Source organism: Trichomycterus rosablanca, chromosome 11, assembly GCF_030014385.1.
Source record: "Trichomycterus rosablanca isolate fTriRos1 chromosome 11, fTriRos1.hap1, whole genome shotgun sequence".
In the NCBI taxonomy this organism is placed as follows: domain Eukaryota; kingdom Metazoa; phylum Chordata; class Actinopteri; order Siluriformes; family Trichomycteridae; genus Trichomycterus; species Trichomycterus rosablanca.
This window is the reverse complement of record NC_085998.1, coordinates 12356603-12370910: the sequence shown is the minus strand read 5'-3', so window position 1 is coordinate 12370910 and position 14308 is coordinate 12356603. Positions and strand designations below refer to the sequence as shown.

The 14308-nt window shown below is 38.3% G+C and overlaps 1 protein-coding gene across 1 annotated transcript in view; it reads right to left on the bottom strand.

The window, feature by feature from the left end:
• Positions 1 to 13924, bottom strand: part of nptnb (neuroplastin b) — a 46756-nt gene extending 32832 nt beyond the window's left edge. The window contains exons 1-2 of the mRNA XM_063005162.1: positions 13864 to 13924; positions 218 to 565 (exon numbers count right to left, since the gene is read on the bottom strand). Of these exons, the coding sequence (XP_062861232.1) occupies positions 218 to 565; positions 13864 to 13924 (409 nt within the window). The remainder of the gene's footprint in view (positions 1 to 217; positions 566 to 13863) is intronic.
• Positions 13925 to 14308: the final 384 nt, after the last annotated feature.

The following is a 14308-nucleotide window of genomic DNA, read 5'->3' as shown; positions in this document are numbered from 1 at the left end:
TAAATGCCAATGATCAAAGTTAAATGACATTGTTCCTTTCCTTAGCAAATACAAAATCTAAGTTGTTTTAAGTATTTGTAATCTACATTGTCAGAAAACCTAAACACATCTTGTAAAAAGCTTTAGTAAACAGTGCTGGATATGAAATAAGATTTAGAAGTTAATAGTAAAACATTGGTTTGTAAACTACCCACTACAGCACAATTAGACCACTCACTCTGCAACACGGATATGGTGGCCTGAGCTCGGATCCAGGTGATGGCAGGATTTTGGCGCAGGTCATTGCGTCGCGGGTCGTTACTGGCCCTGCACTCATAGGTTCCCGAGTCCTCAAGTGTAAGGCGCGTGACACCCAGCACACTTACGCCATTGGTCCCGTAGGCCGTGGTGATGGAGACTCGCCGCTTCCGGGCACCATCCCACAGCTGCTTGAAAGAGTCAGCTCGGTTTATTTCGGCGTACCACCACTGGATCTCCGGCGTGGGGTTACCAACCACGTCGCAGTAAAGCTCGAAGGTGTCTCCTGTGAGCTTTGTCTCAGACATTGGCGATTTCACAAAGCCAGCTAGAGAAGAAGGAGGATTCAAAGTGACAGGAGGGGAAGGGATGAAAAGGGAGAAATAAATTAGGGAAGGGAGGGGAGAGGGAATGGGAAAGGCAAAGGAATGCAAGGGTAAAAAAAATGGGTCAGGTAAGGAAGACAAAAGAAGAATATTTAAAAGCAAATTAATATGCAGCATATATGAAGAATATAATTACATACAAGAATTAAAAGTGCAAGAGTGTAAATGCACTGTTCAAGTGATAAAATAAGAAGTAGAAACAGCATCTTTAATTCATCATGAAAGAAGGCTTGAATTGAAATCAAAAGCATTACCAACATTTTTAAATAAAGCCTAGTTATTAAAATCATTACATAACAGTATTGAGTGGTGAACCCTTTTTGAGATATTGTAGGTAAAATGACATTATGCATTAAAGAGTAATTTCACATTCAGTCCTCGGTAAAAATAAAAACTCATTAAAAGTAATGAAGGTAAGGAGGACAAAATGTCAAATTTTATGTAAAGAAACATAGCTCTGTGGCTCAAGTATATGCCCACTTCTGAATTATTTACTTGGTACCATTTTCTTGTCAGTACTACAAAAGCTTAATAGATTGTAAAAGAAAATTGAGGTAAACTCGAAGCTAAAATGGTAGAGTTATGGGCTAACGTACTTAACTACAGTGGTTGCGTTTACAAGAAGGTAAATGTCACTTGGTGTTTTCTTTGCACATTTAAAAGTAGGAACTGGACCAAACTAAAACCAATGGAAGTCTTAATGCTACTTATTTATTTACTTAATTAATTATTATTTTTATTGCCATTATTTAGTTTAACAATTAACTGAAATGTAATTTCTCAGAACTCAGAAGTTGTGACTTGCCATTTGACCATTTGTTCATTTGGATTTTAACGTCATGTTTCACACCCTGCCGCCTTTGGCCATTTAACTGTTACGAATTTATGAAAAATATTAACCATGCCGCTCAGGTGGCGCAGCGATAAAAACACACGCTGGAACCAAAGCTGGGATCTCGAATACATCTTATCGAATCTCAGCTCTGCCTGCTGGCTAGGCTAAGCGGCCACATGAACAACGATTGGCCTGTTGTTCAGATGGGCGGGACTAAGCCAGGTGGGGTCTTTCTCTCATGACTGGTGCAATTACGACCTCTGCTGGCTGATTGGTGGCACCTGCACAGAGATAAGAAAAGAGTGCTCTTAGGGTGTGTCTCTCCGTACACAACGCTAGGTTGCACTGCACTCATCAAAGTGTAGGTGATAAGATGCTGCCCACGTGTCGGAGGGGGCGTGGGTTAGCTTCGTTCTCCTCAATCAGAGCAGGGATTGGCATTAGTGGAGAGGAAGCATGATGCAATAAAAAGGGAGAAAAATGCATAAAGAAAAAAAAATATATATAAAAAAAGTATTAACCACAAAGGGCTGGTAAATTTCTTCTTTTTGCACAGCGATTTTTATTTAAATGATTTGTTAGGATAATGAAAAGATGGTATGTAACAAATTAGACACATACTCACATTGTGTGTAATGGAAACATTGCACCAGTGAGCCAGAATATTTAGTAGGGGTGTTTATTTTGTATTTTTGAGTCTATCTCTTTACTTAGGTCCATAAGAAAAATTAAAATATGACAAAAAGTTTTCAGTAGAAAAATATGGCATACTATTTGGTGATTTTTCCCCCATTTTAATAATGTGGTTGTTGTGGAAAATAACTGGTTATTTTTGGTGCTACTATTATCACAATGGCAAAGTTTTCACCATATGCAGCTACAAGATAGTAAGTACTTTATCCTTTTCATGGAATTCATTAATCCAGTACTAATACTGATATTGAAGTTAATACTGGCATAATAAGATAAACATAGTATCGGATTAGAGATGTGACTAGCCGTTAACGCTGATAGATCTAAAACAAGCTGAATCATGAACTCATCTTGCCACAGCACACTTTTCCACTGTCTTCCAGTTATTCTGAGCTTAGCTTGGGTTCAGAGAACTCGTCAGCATTTCTGCATAGAATTAATTTATTGCTTTCTCTTTGCATAATAGAGCCTTAGACTGCATTTCTTGATGCAGCCGCATCTTGATGCGTGCCACAGCATGGCTTCATAGACAGAAAGTGCATGTGTCTGCAGTCTAGATATGTTTCCTATTGAAAAGTGTCACTGCATCATGAAAAAGAGACTAAGCCAACAGCGACCACAGACTGTTCACCAGCGAAAGTCTTGTATCAAGCAAGAATTGGCAAAAACTGTACCTGCAATACTGCAGCAATTAGAATCCTCAGTTGCCAAACCATTAAAATGTATCTAATATTAAAACTGTATTAATAGTAAGGCACCAGCTGTATGACTAAACCTGCAGCGCTGAACCATATTAACAAAGGCGGAACCACACTGTAGGTAGAATCTACAAAATCAAAAGGGAAAAATAATTACTAAGTGGGAGAGCTGAATGATAAGAGTAATACAGCTTGCAATGTAGAAAACAAAAAGACCCAAAAGCAGAACTCAAGAGTAAAAAAGACTTCCCTATTGAAGAAGAAAGACTACATACCATGCACCAGGAAACACAGAAAAATCCAGGTATAATCTGGAGAACAACTGCACCAGCTACTCGATCCACCAGTGAGTTACAACCCAAACACTGGCCAGAAAACCAGATAGGGAAACCCAGCAACCCTGCAGCAGCAAAAAACACAAGAAATGTGCCAGGCCACCACTGGACACAACTCAAGTCTAACATGGGACTCCTGTGACAATAACACTGAAATGCTTGTAAAAAAAAAAACACAAGAAAGCTGGCATGCCCACCGTCTGAGCTCTCGGAAACTAAAACAATGGAAAAGTATTTTTAAAAAGACCAGTGAAAGAAGCCTGGCAGGTCATTAAAGCAGAACCAGCTAAATGAACCACAAACAGACACACAGGGAACAGGACAGGAAGTCGGAGGACTCAGTGATGAGCTGAGTTACAAGGGCACTTACAAAGAGCCACCCCCAGGTGAAGCAAATAATGCATTATGAGATGAAGAAAATGCTTTTAAAGTGCAGTTTAAAGAGAACTGCACTTTCCATCAGTATGTGCCTTCATCAATCTGCCAGCCAACATGGACACGACAGGTGGATTTATACAGATCAGGCATTACTATACTAATTACTATACTAATTATGACCACCTTCCTAATATTGTGTTGGTCCTCCTTTTGCTGCCAAAACAGCCCTGACCCGGCGAGGCATGGACTCCACTAGACCCCTGAAGGTGTGCTGTGGTATCTGGCACCAAGATGTTAGCAGCAGATCCTTTAATTAACTCCTGTAAGTTGCGTGTTGGGGCCTCCATGGATCAGACCTGTTTGTCCAGCACATCCCACAGATGTTCGAATGGATTGAGATCTGGGGAATTTGGAGGCCACCACTGTTCCTTTTTTTGACCACTTTTGACAGATACTGACCACTGCAGACTGGGAACACCCCACAAGAGCTGCAGTTTTGGAGATGCTCTGACCCAGTCGTTTAGCCATCACAATTTCGCCCTTGTCAAACTCGCTCAAATCCTTACACTTGCCCATTTTTCCTGCTTCTAACTCATCAACTTTAATAAAATGTTCACTTGCTGCCTAATAACACCCACTAACAGGTGATGTGATGAAGAGATAATCAGTGTTATTCACTTCACCTGTCAGTGGTCATAATGTTGTAACACAATGTTAAACACGATTCTGTTTTAACTTTTTGGAGTGTGTTGCAGGGATTAAATTGTTAATTTGTTAATATTTACAAATATATATAAGTACAATTAAGTTGGTCAGTGAAAACATTGAAAAATTTTTTTTTAATACCTTTGTTAGTTTAACCCTTTGATGCACAACCTGGGTCAAAAGTGACCCAACTGAGTTTTTATTTTCTATATCTTTGCAATAAATTAATTTTGTCATTCAAGCTTCCATGAATTCCTCAATTAACTTGTTTTTGATCATCACAAATCCTTATTTCAGTTTAATATTTTTTACTTTTTTGATAAAAATAATTTTTGTATCACTACCCTTCTAATGCACAACATGGGTCAAAAATGACCCTTATGTATTTACTATGGAATTTGACAGGAACTACTGACATTTGTAAGTGTTTGTAGTCAAAAACATATTTACTGATCTTTTGAAAGACAACCAAAGATTAGGCCCTTGAATCTTGAATATATCCAATACTATTTGCTTGCTAGCTGTTTACATATTCTAGTATAGATAGCTTTTATTAGCTAAGACAGTAAATACATGAATGTGCATGTGAAAATATTCTTGAATGGATGAATATGGGTCATTTTCCACCCATGTTGTGCATTAGAAGGGGTTTGCTTAGCTTGTGCATCAAAGGGTTAAAAAAAAGATTCAAGAGACACAATAATCACAGATTACATTTTACATGTATGTAATAGTGTCCCAACATTTCCAGAATTAGGGTTTGTTTTACAATAATAATAATAATAATAATAATAATAACACTGCCGTTGTTGTTATTATATCACTCATTCAAAGTTTTAAAATAATTTTAATTTTGTGAACTGTAAATCTTACCATTAATAGATATCCATATCACCTTGATTTCTTTATAATATAGTACAATCAAATCCAAACAGATGATAGGTATATTATTTATTAAGACTCAGCATCTATCTATTATGAAAAGCAAACCTGTTTTCGAGTGCAGTGATTATCGTACATTAACTGCTGTCAGAGAAAAACAAGGTCAGACTATGCTGGAACAGAATGAGTGCCTGGATGACTGGATCATCTGTTACTAGTCACGGCTTAGTGTAATGCTTCTCATTGCCTGAATCACATTTGGCATCTTATCAGTTAGTGAAACATCACTCTTTTCTCTTTTCTGTGACAGCAGATATTACATTTACATTTTCAGCATTTAGCAGATACTTTTATCCAAAGCAACTTACATTATACCGTCTAAGCAATTGAGGGTTAAGGGCCTTCCTCAAGGGCCCAACACCGGCAACCTGGTAGTGGTGGGGTTTGAACCAGCAACCTTCTGCTTCTACTAGTCGAGTACCTTAACCACTAGGCTACAACTAGGTCTCATCATGTCATATTAGTAATGTTTTGTTTGCATGAACATTTTGTTAGTTATTGATTTAGTGATCTTTCTAGTTTTATTACATTCTGGTCATTTACCTATTGTTTTACTATTGCATTACGCCTTTACTTTGTACTTATAATTATTTTAAAACTATACAAATACAGAAAGATGTGATTAAAAGAACTAAAACAATTCAGACGCCACAGATAGTTGGCAGTTGTTTATTTGAGATATTTATGATGAGAAATAATTACCTTTTTGCAGCATTATAGTTCAGCTTTAGCCGATTAATTTTGCAAACTCTTCTTCCATAAGGTAGGCTAACTAAGAGGCTAAATACTTTTTCACACATGGACAGCTGGTCTTAGCTTTTTTCCATTAACATACACTATATTGCCGAAAGTATTCGCTCGTCTGCCTGTACATGCATATGAACTTGCAGCTATTAACAGCTTCAACTCTTCTGGGAAGGCTTTCCACAAGGTTTAGGAGTGTGTTTATGGGAAGGTCTGTAGCGATTGACTCTGCACTATGGGCCTCAGCATCCACTGACCCCGCTCTGTCATTCTACATGACCTACCACTACATGGCTGAGTTGCTGTCATTTTCAATCGCTTCCACTTTGTTATAATACACTGTCAGTTGACTGTGGAATATTTAGTAGCGAGGAAATTTCACGACTGGACTTGTTGCACAGGTGGCATCTTATCACGGTACCACGCTGGAATTCACTGAGCTCCTGAGAGCGAGCCATTCTTTCACTAATGTTTGTAGAAGCAGTCTGCATGCCTAGGTGTTTGGTTTTATATACCTGTGGCCATGGAACACCTGAACACCTGTGATTGGAACACCTGAATTCAATTATTTGAATGGGTGAGTGAATACTTTTGGCAATATAGTGTATAAACTGTATTTAGTGTATTACATATTCAACTTTTGTTTATTTTTATTACATTTAATCTACATTAACCGATTTATCCTGATTAAGAGTGTGGTGAGACCGGTTTACCCTAAGACATTGGAAACAAGACGCCCAGCACAGCTGGGATTTGAACCTGGATTTCAACAGTGGTGGACTGGCGAGGTAGCTCTCTGCACCACCCTAGCAAATTTTGACAGATCACAAACAATTTTGACAGATATGTCATACTGTTTCATGGTACAGAACTATAATACTGTATTTTTGCCGTGTTGGCATATTTATGACATATATTCAAAAGAATTCAGAAAATGATGAGTGAAGTGCAAAATTTAACATTAAAGGAAAGTCTTTAGGTAAACCTTGTGTTTATTAGATTTACTGCTTAGCAGAACAAAACTAGCTTGTCAGCACTTTATGACAGTAATAAGAGCAGTGTTTGGCATTCATTTACCAGTGTGGAGCTTTTCTCAGTTTGAAAAACATACTGTACTAGGCCCATTACACCATATTCCTGACAAAAATTTCTCTATAAAGGTCAGCAGGGACAGGTCAGTGCTGGTTGGCTTAGACTGAGAACGCCAATAGCAAATAAAATAGGCTTGCCTTACCATCAGTGAAAAAAACATATGTGCTCTGGTCTATTTTGGACTAAATGAACTATGTGGAAGATATTGCTCGGCTGATGCTTTTACATTCTTAAGCTCAAATCTCAGTCATTGCTATAAACCTGGCCAGGCATCCAAACAGGCACAGTTGGCGATGCCTGAGAAAGGAAAGTTTCATTGTTGTTGTACAATAGCAAGCCCTGTCTGGGCACCTGAACTAGTGATGGACTTGTGGAGTGCATTATGTGACTTTTTGTATGTGATATAGGTCTTGGTAAGACTCCACCGCTAACAGGTGTAAAGATTTGTTTGATGACGTGTCCACATCTGTATGATAGTCTCAGCTCTCCTTAGCCAGTGAGGGAATAGTGCTGGCTGCAACGGAATTGCAATAGGGGAAATAGGAAAATAATTTAGCCTAGGAAAACACTACCATGTACAGGGAAGGCTAAGTTTCATTAAATATATGTAATATTACAATATATTTTGCAAATTTTATTTATTTAATAACCTGCTTTGTCACATTTAGAAACTAGCAGTATTTAAAAATGCTAGTTGTTAAATGTTCTTTTAGCACATCTTGTGCATCTAACTTGGAACCATTAATTTGTACATTTGTAGAAACTGCAATGTATGCCATTCATGACTGTATGAAATATAGCTGATTGTAAAATCTGCCTGTAAGGACTTTGAAAAAGAAAGCTATTGTATGATCATGAGGTCACTGGCCTTGGATAGATTAGTTGTTGTATGGGGGCACAGCAAAAGTTAGGAATTAATGAATGGCTGACATAACTCCCAACCAGAGATGTTCACAAGTCACAAAATACGAGTCCGAGTCAAGTCACGAGTCTTTAGGCTAGAGTCTGAGTCAAGTCACAAGCCTTAAGACTAGAGTCCGAGTCAAGTCATGGGTCAATATAATATACACAAAACATATATTGGAAATGTAGCGTAGAAATAAACAAATAATATGTAAGTTCAGATAAAAACTGTATTTTGCCGTTTTACTTTACTAGTCATTGTGCAAATGAATGTAATTTCCGTAACAAGAAGGTTCCAGTTAAAAGCTTAAACTGATACGTTTTGTTTTCATTGCAAATCAAAAGCGCACGATAAATCACAGAACAGCGGCCAAAATCCCAAACACAGCAAAAAAAATCATAACCACTGCTTACCTTAGCTTATGTTCTTCCAGATGCTATTACATTTATAACCGTGTGTCCCATTAGGAATATAATCCGTTATTTTGTAAATGTGCTTATAATTAAAGACCTCCAAACTTTTCCCCGGTTGTGAAGTAAAACACTAACTCATTAGAAAGCCAATCAAGCGTTTCATTGATACATCATCTGTGTGACGCAAACTGAATAAATGCAAATAACAGCATTTCATTTCTCTAAAAATTTAAATCAGAAGGTCTGATTGGTTCAGAAAGCGGTTCTTACAATCATTAGTGCCAATTCTGTAGGAGCGTTCCATTCACCCCAGTTGTGAAGTGCACTACGTAGGGTATTCCACCATTTTAAGTGAGATTGCAATCCAAAGGTAATGACAATGTTCAAATGAAGTGAACTTCAAACTGTGTAGGGAGTAGGGAGCGACGCTTCAGCACTACGCCGGAAGCTGGCTGTAACATTTACCCATTGCGTGCATTGTGGGTTAAGACGGCCGTAGCGTTATTAAAGAGCAGAATATTTATAATAATAATTACATATAATCACGCTTAATTAATGTTAACACATGCTGCCACTAGGGACTCGTTTGTTTACGAGTCATGAGTCGAGTCCGAGTCATTTGAAACGAGTCCAAGTCGAGTCTGAAGTCGCTATATTTTAGTTATAGTATCACATTTGGAGACTTGGGGTATTGTAATATTAAAAGCAGCAAAATACAGCAAGGCACAGGGTAAAGAATAAACAATAGAGGAAATGCAAAATGGGGGAAATATTAAAAAAGAGAGGCACAAGTAAATTTAGTTTATATACCCAATAAATGCTTCAGGAATGGAGCAGGAATTTTCATCTGTGCTTATAGTAATAAAATTTTGTTGATATGTTTTGACATTAAGAGGTCTTTGCAGTTGATAATGTTGGACCAAAGTGAATTTAAAAATACCCTTGCACATAAGAACTTTAAATGTTACACCATTTGATGTGCCAATTCACCCATGTCAGCACAAGCGTATTTATTATAACAACTAAAATAGCAACTAAAAACAAACAGGAAAACTGGCTTATGACCAACTACATTAGCAACAAGCCAGTATTATACCAACAAAATCACATTTGTGCTAAATTGATAATAACTCCTTAACCTTCTTAACTTTTAGCAATTCTGTAGTAAACACTGGCTAATTCTAATAGATGATAGTAAACACATTACCACCAAAAGTAAGATTCTGCAATTACACTGCAATGGTAATTTGCTATTCATGAGTGTTAATAGCCTGCAGTACAGCAGAGGTCTTCAAGTCAGATCAGAGACGCCATGAGCTTTACTTCCGTATCTCCTTTCCCAGAAGGGAATATTAGTTGTCCTAAGAACAGCAAATCACTGCATTAGGCCTCATGCTGCCTCTGACAGAGCAGGATTACTGAAACCAAAATCTCCTTTCTACAGCACAGACTCAACCAGCCTAACTGCTCTCCACAGCAATCAAACATCTAACGTGTGCATTTATGTACTCAAATGAAAGTATTTTTCTCATGTTAGAAATCCCAATCCCAAAGTGAATTGTCTGTATTATTTTTCAACCGTGAAACATAGAAGAATGTTTAAACTAAATACATCAATTTTATTACTTTCCTCAGCTTTCAGTTGACTCACTTGGAGAAGGGTCTAACTGCCATCCATATACATTAGCCTACAAACACCCAAATTGGTTGTCGTGCATGATTGACAGGGTAGACAAAATGTAATCTCTTCCAACCAGAGAAACATGGCCAAGTGGCTCCTGGCTGGCCCATGGCATTGCTGTGACGTCAACGTCAGAACAATATAGGAACCCTTTTCTATTGTGCCACTTGGAAACCCCTATGACATTATAACATTTAGTTCTCAGCTTAACAAATATTTTGGATATGATTAGCTTGTCCTCACCATACTAAGAAACACGGGCTCACAAATACAGAAGGTGCATACTGTTACATGAACCTAGACATTGGGAGACACATATCAGAGGAGCCATAGTGCTGGCCCAAAGCCTGAATAGATAACTGGGATGTATCAGGTAGGATGTCTGATGTCCAACTGTACTAAATCAAAATACATGGACGAATGATCTGCTATGGTGAACCCTAACAGGAACAGCCTGAGGGACTCATTCATTCAATCATGCATAAAGAAGGCTGCTCTAGTACAAGCTTTCTGTAATCTGTCTATCTCCTTGACTGCTCCCGTTAGGGGTTGCCGGTGGGTCGTGATCCGCATTATTGATTTGGCACAGTTTTTACGCCGGATGCCCTTCCTGACACAACCCTACCTATTTATCCGGGCTTGGGACCGGCACTACAATGCACTGGTTTATGCATTCTAGTGGCTAGGTATCTATAGGACAATTCAGTGTCTCCAATTAGCCTGGCTGCATGTTTTTAAAGAGCATCCAGAGGAAACCCAAACAGAACATGCAAACTCCGCACAAAAAGGACCTGGACCACCCCACCTGGGGATCGAACCCAGGACCTTGTTGCTGTGAGGCGACAGTGCTACCCACTTAGCCACTGTGCCACCCTACAAGCTTTCTGCAATCATTTTTTATTTAATTCCACATCATTGTTCTATTCCCGTCTCAAGACAGATGCCAGTCTCACTTGGCAATATTCTAATAGAATAGGAACATTGGCAGGCCTTGTTTAAGACACACTTCAGTTTAATAAAAGCTTTTAACATACTATGCATGTGATCTTTGTTAATTTATAATTAATTAAAAATTGATCAGCTTAGGACAACCGATCAATTCATAACATGTATGAGCTAAGTTAGTTATATTGGCTATCCAATTAGTATATTGAAATTTAGCTTCATGAACTAGCCAGTACAGCATTGAGATTTTGTTAGCAAGTTCAAACCTTCCCTATTTCAACATCGCTGCACCTTTTTCCACAGAGTAGTTCTATAAAAACATGGTTTGATAAGCTTGGCATGGAGGAATTTCTGTGGTTTGCACTAAGCTCGGACCTCAACCCTTTTGAACATTGGAATATATAGGAATATATACATCAATCGTAACTTCGCCCTGCAGTGCCTTACCACACAAATACTCTTTTGACTGAATGAGATTTCTACAGGCATGGAGAGAATACACAGAGCATAGTGTGTTCCACCTTCTTTGTTAAAATGCACTAAAAAGAGAAATTCATCATAGGGCATCCCTCTTTTACACTTGGGTGCAATTTATAACAGCCTCTCTATGTACTGGAGTGTTACTGGTGGATGAACTAACCCATAGTAAACAGAGGAATCCCACGTAAAGAAAACCCAGATAAAGACGGGCTCTGTTGTCCTTGGCTTAAGTTAGATCCATGACTCTGGTCACTTTCAAGTAATTATACATGTTCTTGTCTGTTATTATACATGTTCACGTTTCATCTCAAAAACATACATAAGGTGGAATAGTTACTTCAAATTGCTTCTTTGTAAGTAAGTGAGTGGGTGAGTGAGTGACTGATTGCATAAATCTGTGATGCCTTGAGATGGATTGACTTTCTGTCCAGGGCGTTGCGGTTGGTGACAATAAATGCATGATAATTCACGCCTTTTGAGCATTAACAGTTCAGTGAAATATAGATGATCACAGAGAAAGCAACTCTATACAATTAATTAAAAAGAAGTAGCCTTTGTCAAAAATGATTCTAAAGCCACAGTTGTGTGCTATGTGTCTCTGTTCTAATAATAGTAACATGCAGCGCAATGGACCAAAGCTATTTACAGTCCTGCAGATAGCTGTTGCTGAATCTGGCCCTCTGAGGACCATCCAGCTACACCATGCAGAATCGGTCCTGCTTGACTTCTCCCACACATGCTGATTAAACTGTTTTTAACAATCAGCTTAGTTCTGCAGCAAAGCTGTCACATTAATAGCCCCCTCAGATGATATCGTTTTTTGAGGAACAAGACAGGTCACATTACATCTGCCACAAACATGCATGACAAGCTGATGAATAAAATAGAAAATCATATGTCGTATGACGTGATGGTGTTGGAGAAGATGGGATTGTTATTTTTGTTTTGATTTTCATATGTGTATCATGAAGCTAGTTGAGTTGTTGCTTGATTCCAGTCTTTAGTCCTTGTAAAGCTTTACAGTAAGTTGATAGGATAAAAATCAAATGGACTGTTAACCCAGTATGCCTAGAATACAATGCATGCTTGCAGGATATGAGTGTAAGCGCTCCTGAAATTGTGTTTGTTCCTCATTTTGGACAGACCTTTATTATCTATCTGTCTGTCTGTCTGGCCGGCTGGCTATAGTGTAGTAGTGTAGGGAAAATTGGGACATTTTGTACAATGCAATAAAAAATGCAAAAAATGTGATTTGTTTATTCCCTTCAACCTTCATATAAATGACAAACATAAAGAAAATATGTCTAATTCATTCACTGAAAACATATTAGGATTTTAAAAATATAAACAAATTTAGAATTTGATGCCTGCAACACACTAAACGTGTGTGTGAGTGTGTGTGTGTGTGTGGGGGGGGGGGGGGGGGGGTATAAAATTTAATATTCCTACCATTTAAACCAACCCAACAACCCAAGATCAGTTTCATTTTGCAAACTGCTATTCTGCTGTATGTACAGAAAAATGCCAAGGACCGAACCCAGGATCTTACCTGCTGGGAAGGACTCACTCTATGGGATGCACCACTATGCTTCCCTTACCCCTCAGTCTGATTCATGAAAATGACTATATCAGTAATTACTTTTTTACAAATGACCATTTTTACGCAATTAGCACCATGTGGTATAATATGACAAGATCAGAATGACTCCACACAGAATGAGCGCTGCAACCCAACATTGACTGTATTTATGCAACGTACAATCATTACACAAGCCAAGCACCTCGGGGTCAACGAAGCAAATAGTACACCAATGGTAATGCTTCACCAATCCTAGGTGTTTTTTTAACATTAACTGTAAATTTCCCTGTAAGAAACTATTATATAAAAATGTAAATGAATGACACACAGCATATGTACCAACCTACTCACAACCAAAGATATATTTTTGATGTACTACCATGCTGACTAAGGCCAGGCTACATAAATTGTTTACTGGATGACTTTTAATGATGCAAATTATTATAACAGCATTTAATTAATGCAAATATGATGGCATATGCCAAGCATCTCAGTTAGATTCTTGTTAATGTCAACTTATGGCAAGCTGCATAACCAATATATATTACAAATGCAAGGAATAGGGAATCCCCTCTGGTTCTGTTTACCTGACACATATTAGAATAAAGCAGATATTTTATCCATTTTGTCAACTAAAAATAGATGATGTTTTCAGGGTTTTATTGAAAATATAATAATTATAAATAAACACCAAATTAAACTACCATCCAGAGCAACCCATGGCAAACAGGACAATGTGTAGTAATAGTTCAGAAATAAATGTTTTGCAGTATTGATGTAAATAAGCTATTTTCTGCAGGGTAAATTCCTACTTACCGTTTTGTGAAGACACGTATTGCAGAATTAGGTTCACGATGAGCACAGAGGTCGTCAGCATCACTGTACATGAGTACATGGCTGTTTTTGGGTCGTGGAGGATGTAAGCGGAGAGGTACCAAAATCGGAACGCATAAGAGACGATGGAGATGCGCAAATATGAGCGCGGATGAGGGCCAAAACACCCGGTCGGATGTTTCGGATGTCGAATTGATAAATAATTGACGATTTAAGCGATGAAGCAGCAAAGGCTGCAGGAAGTAGAGATGCTCAGGGAAGCGGATAGACAGCCATTTGTATATGTCACAGCATTGCAGAGGAGAAAAGCTTATGGATGTCAGCAGCCAGGAGTCGATCCCAGAAAGAGTCGATTCTTTGAATCCATGGATTGGGAATAAAGAGTCGGCTCTCGAGCACTGGAGTCGACTCACCACAGTGACATTGA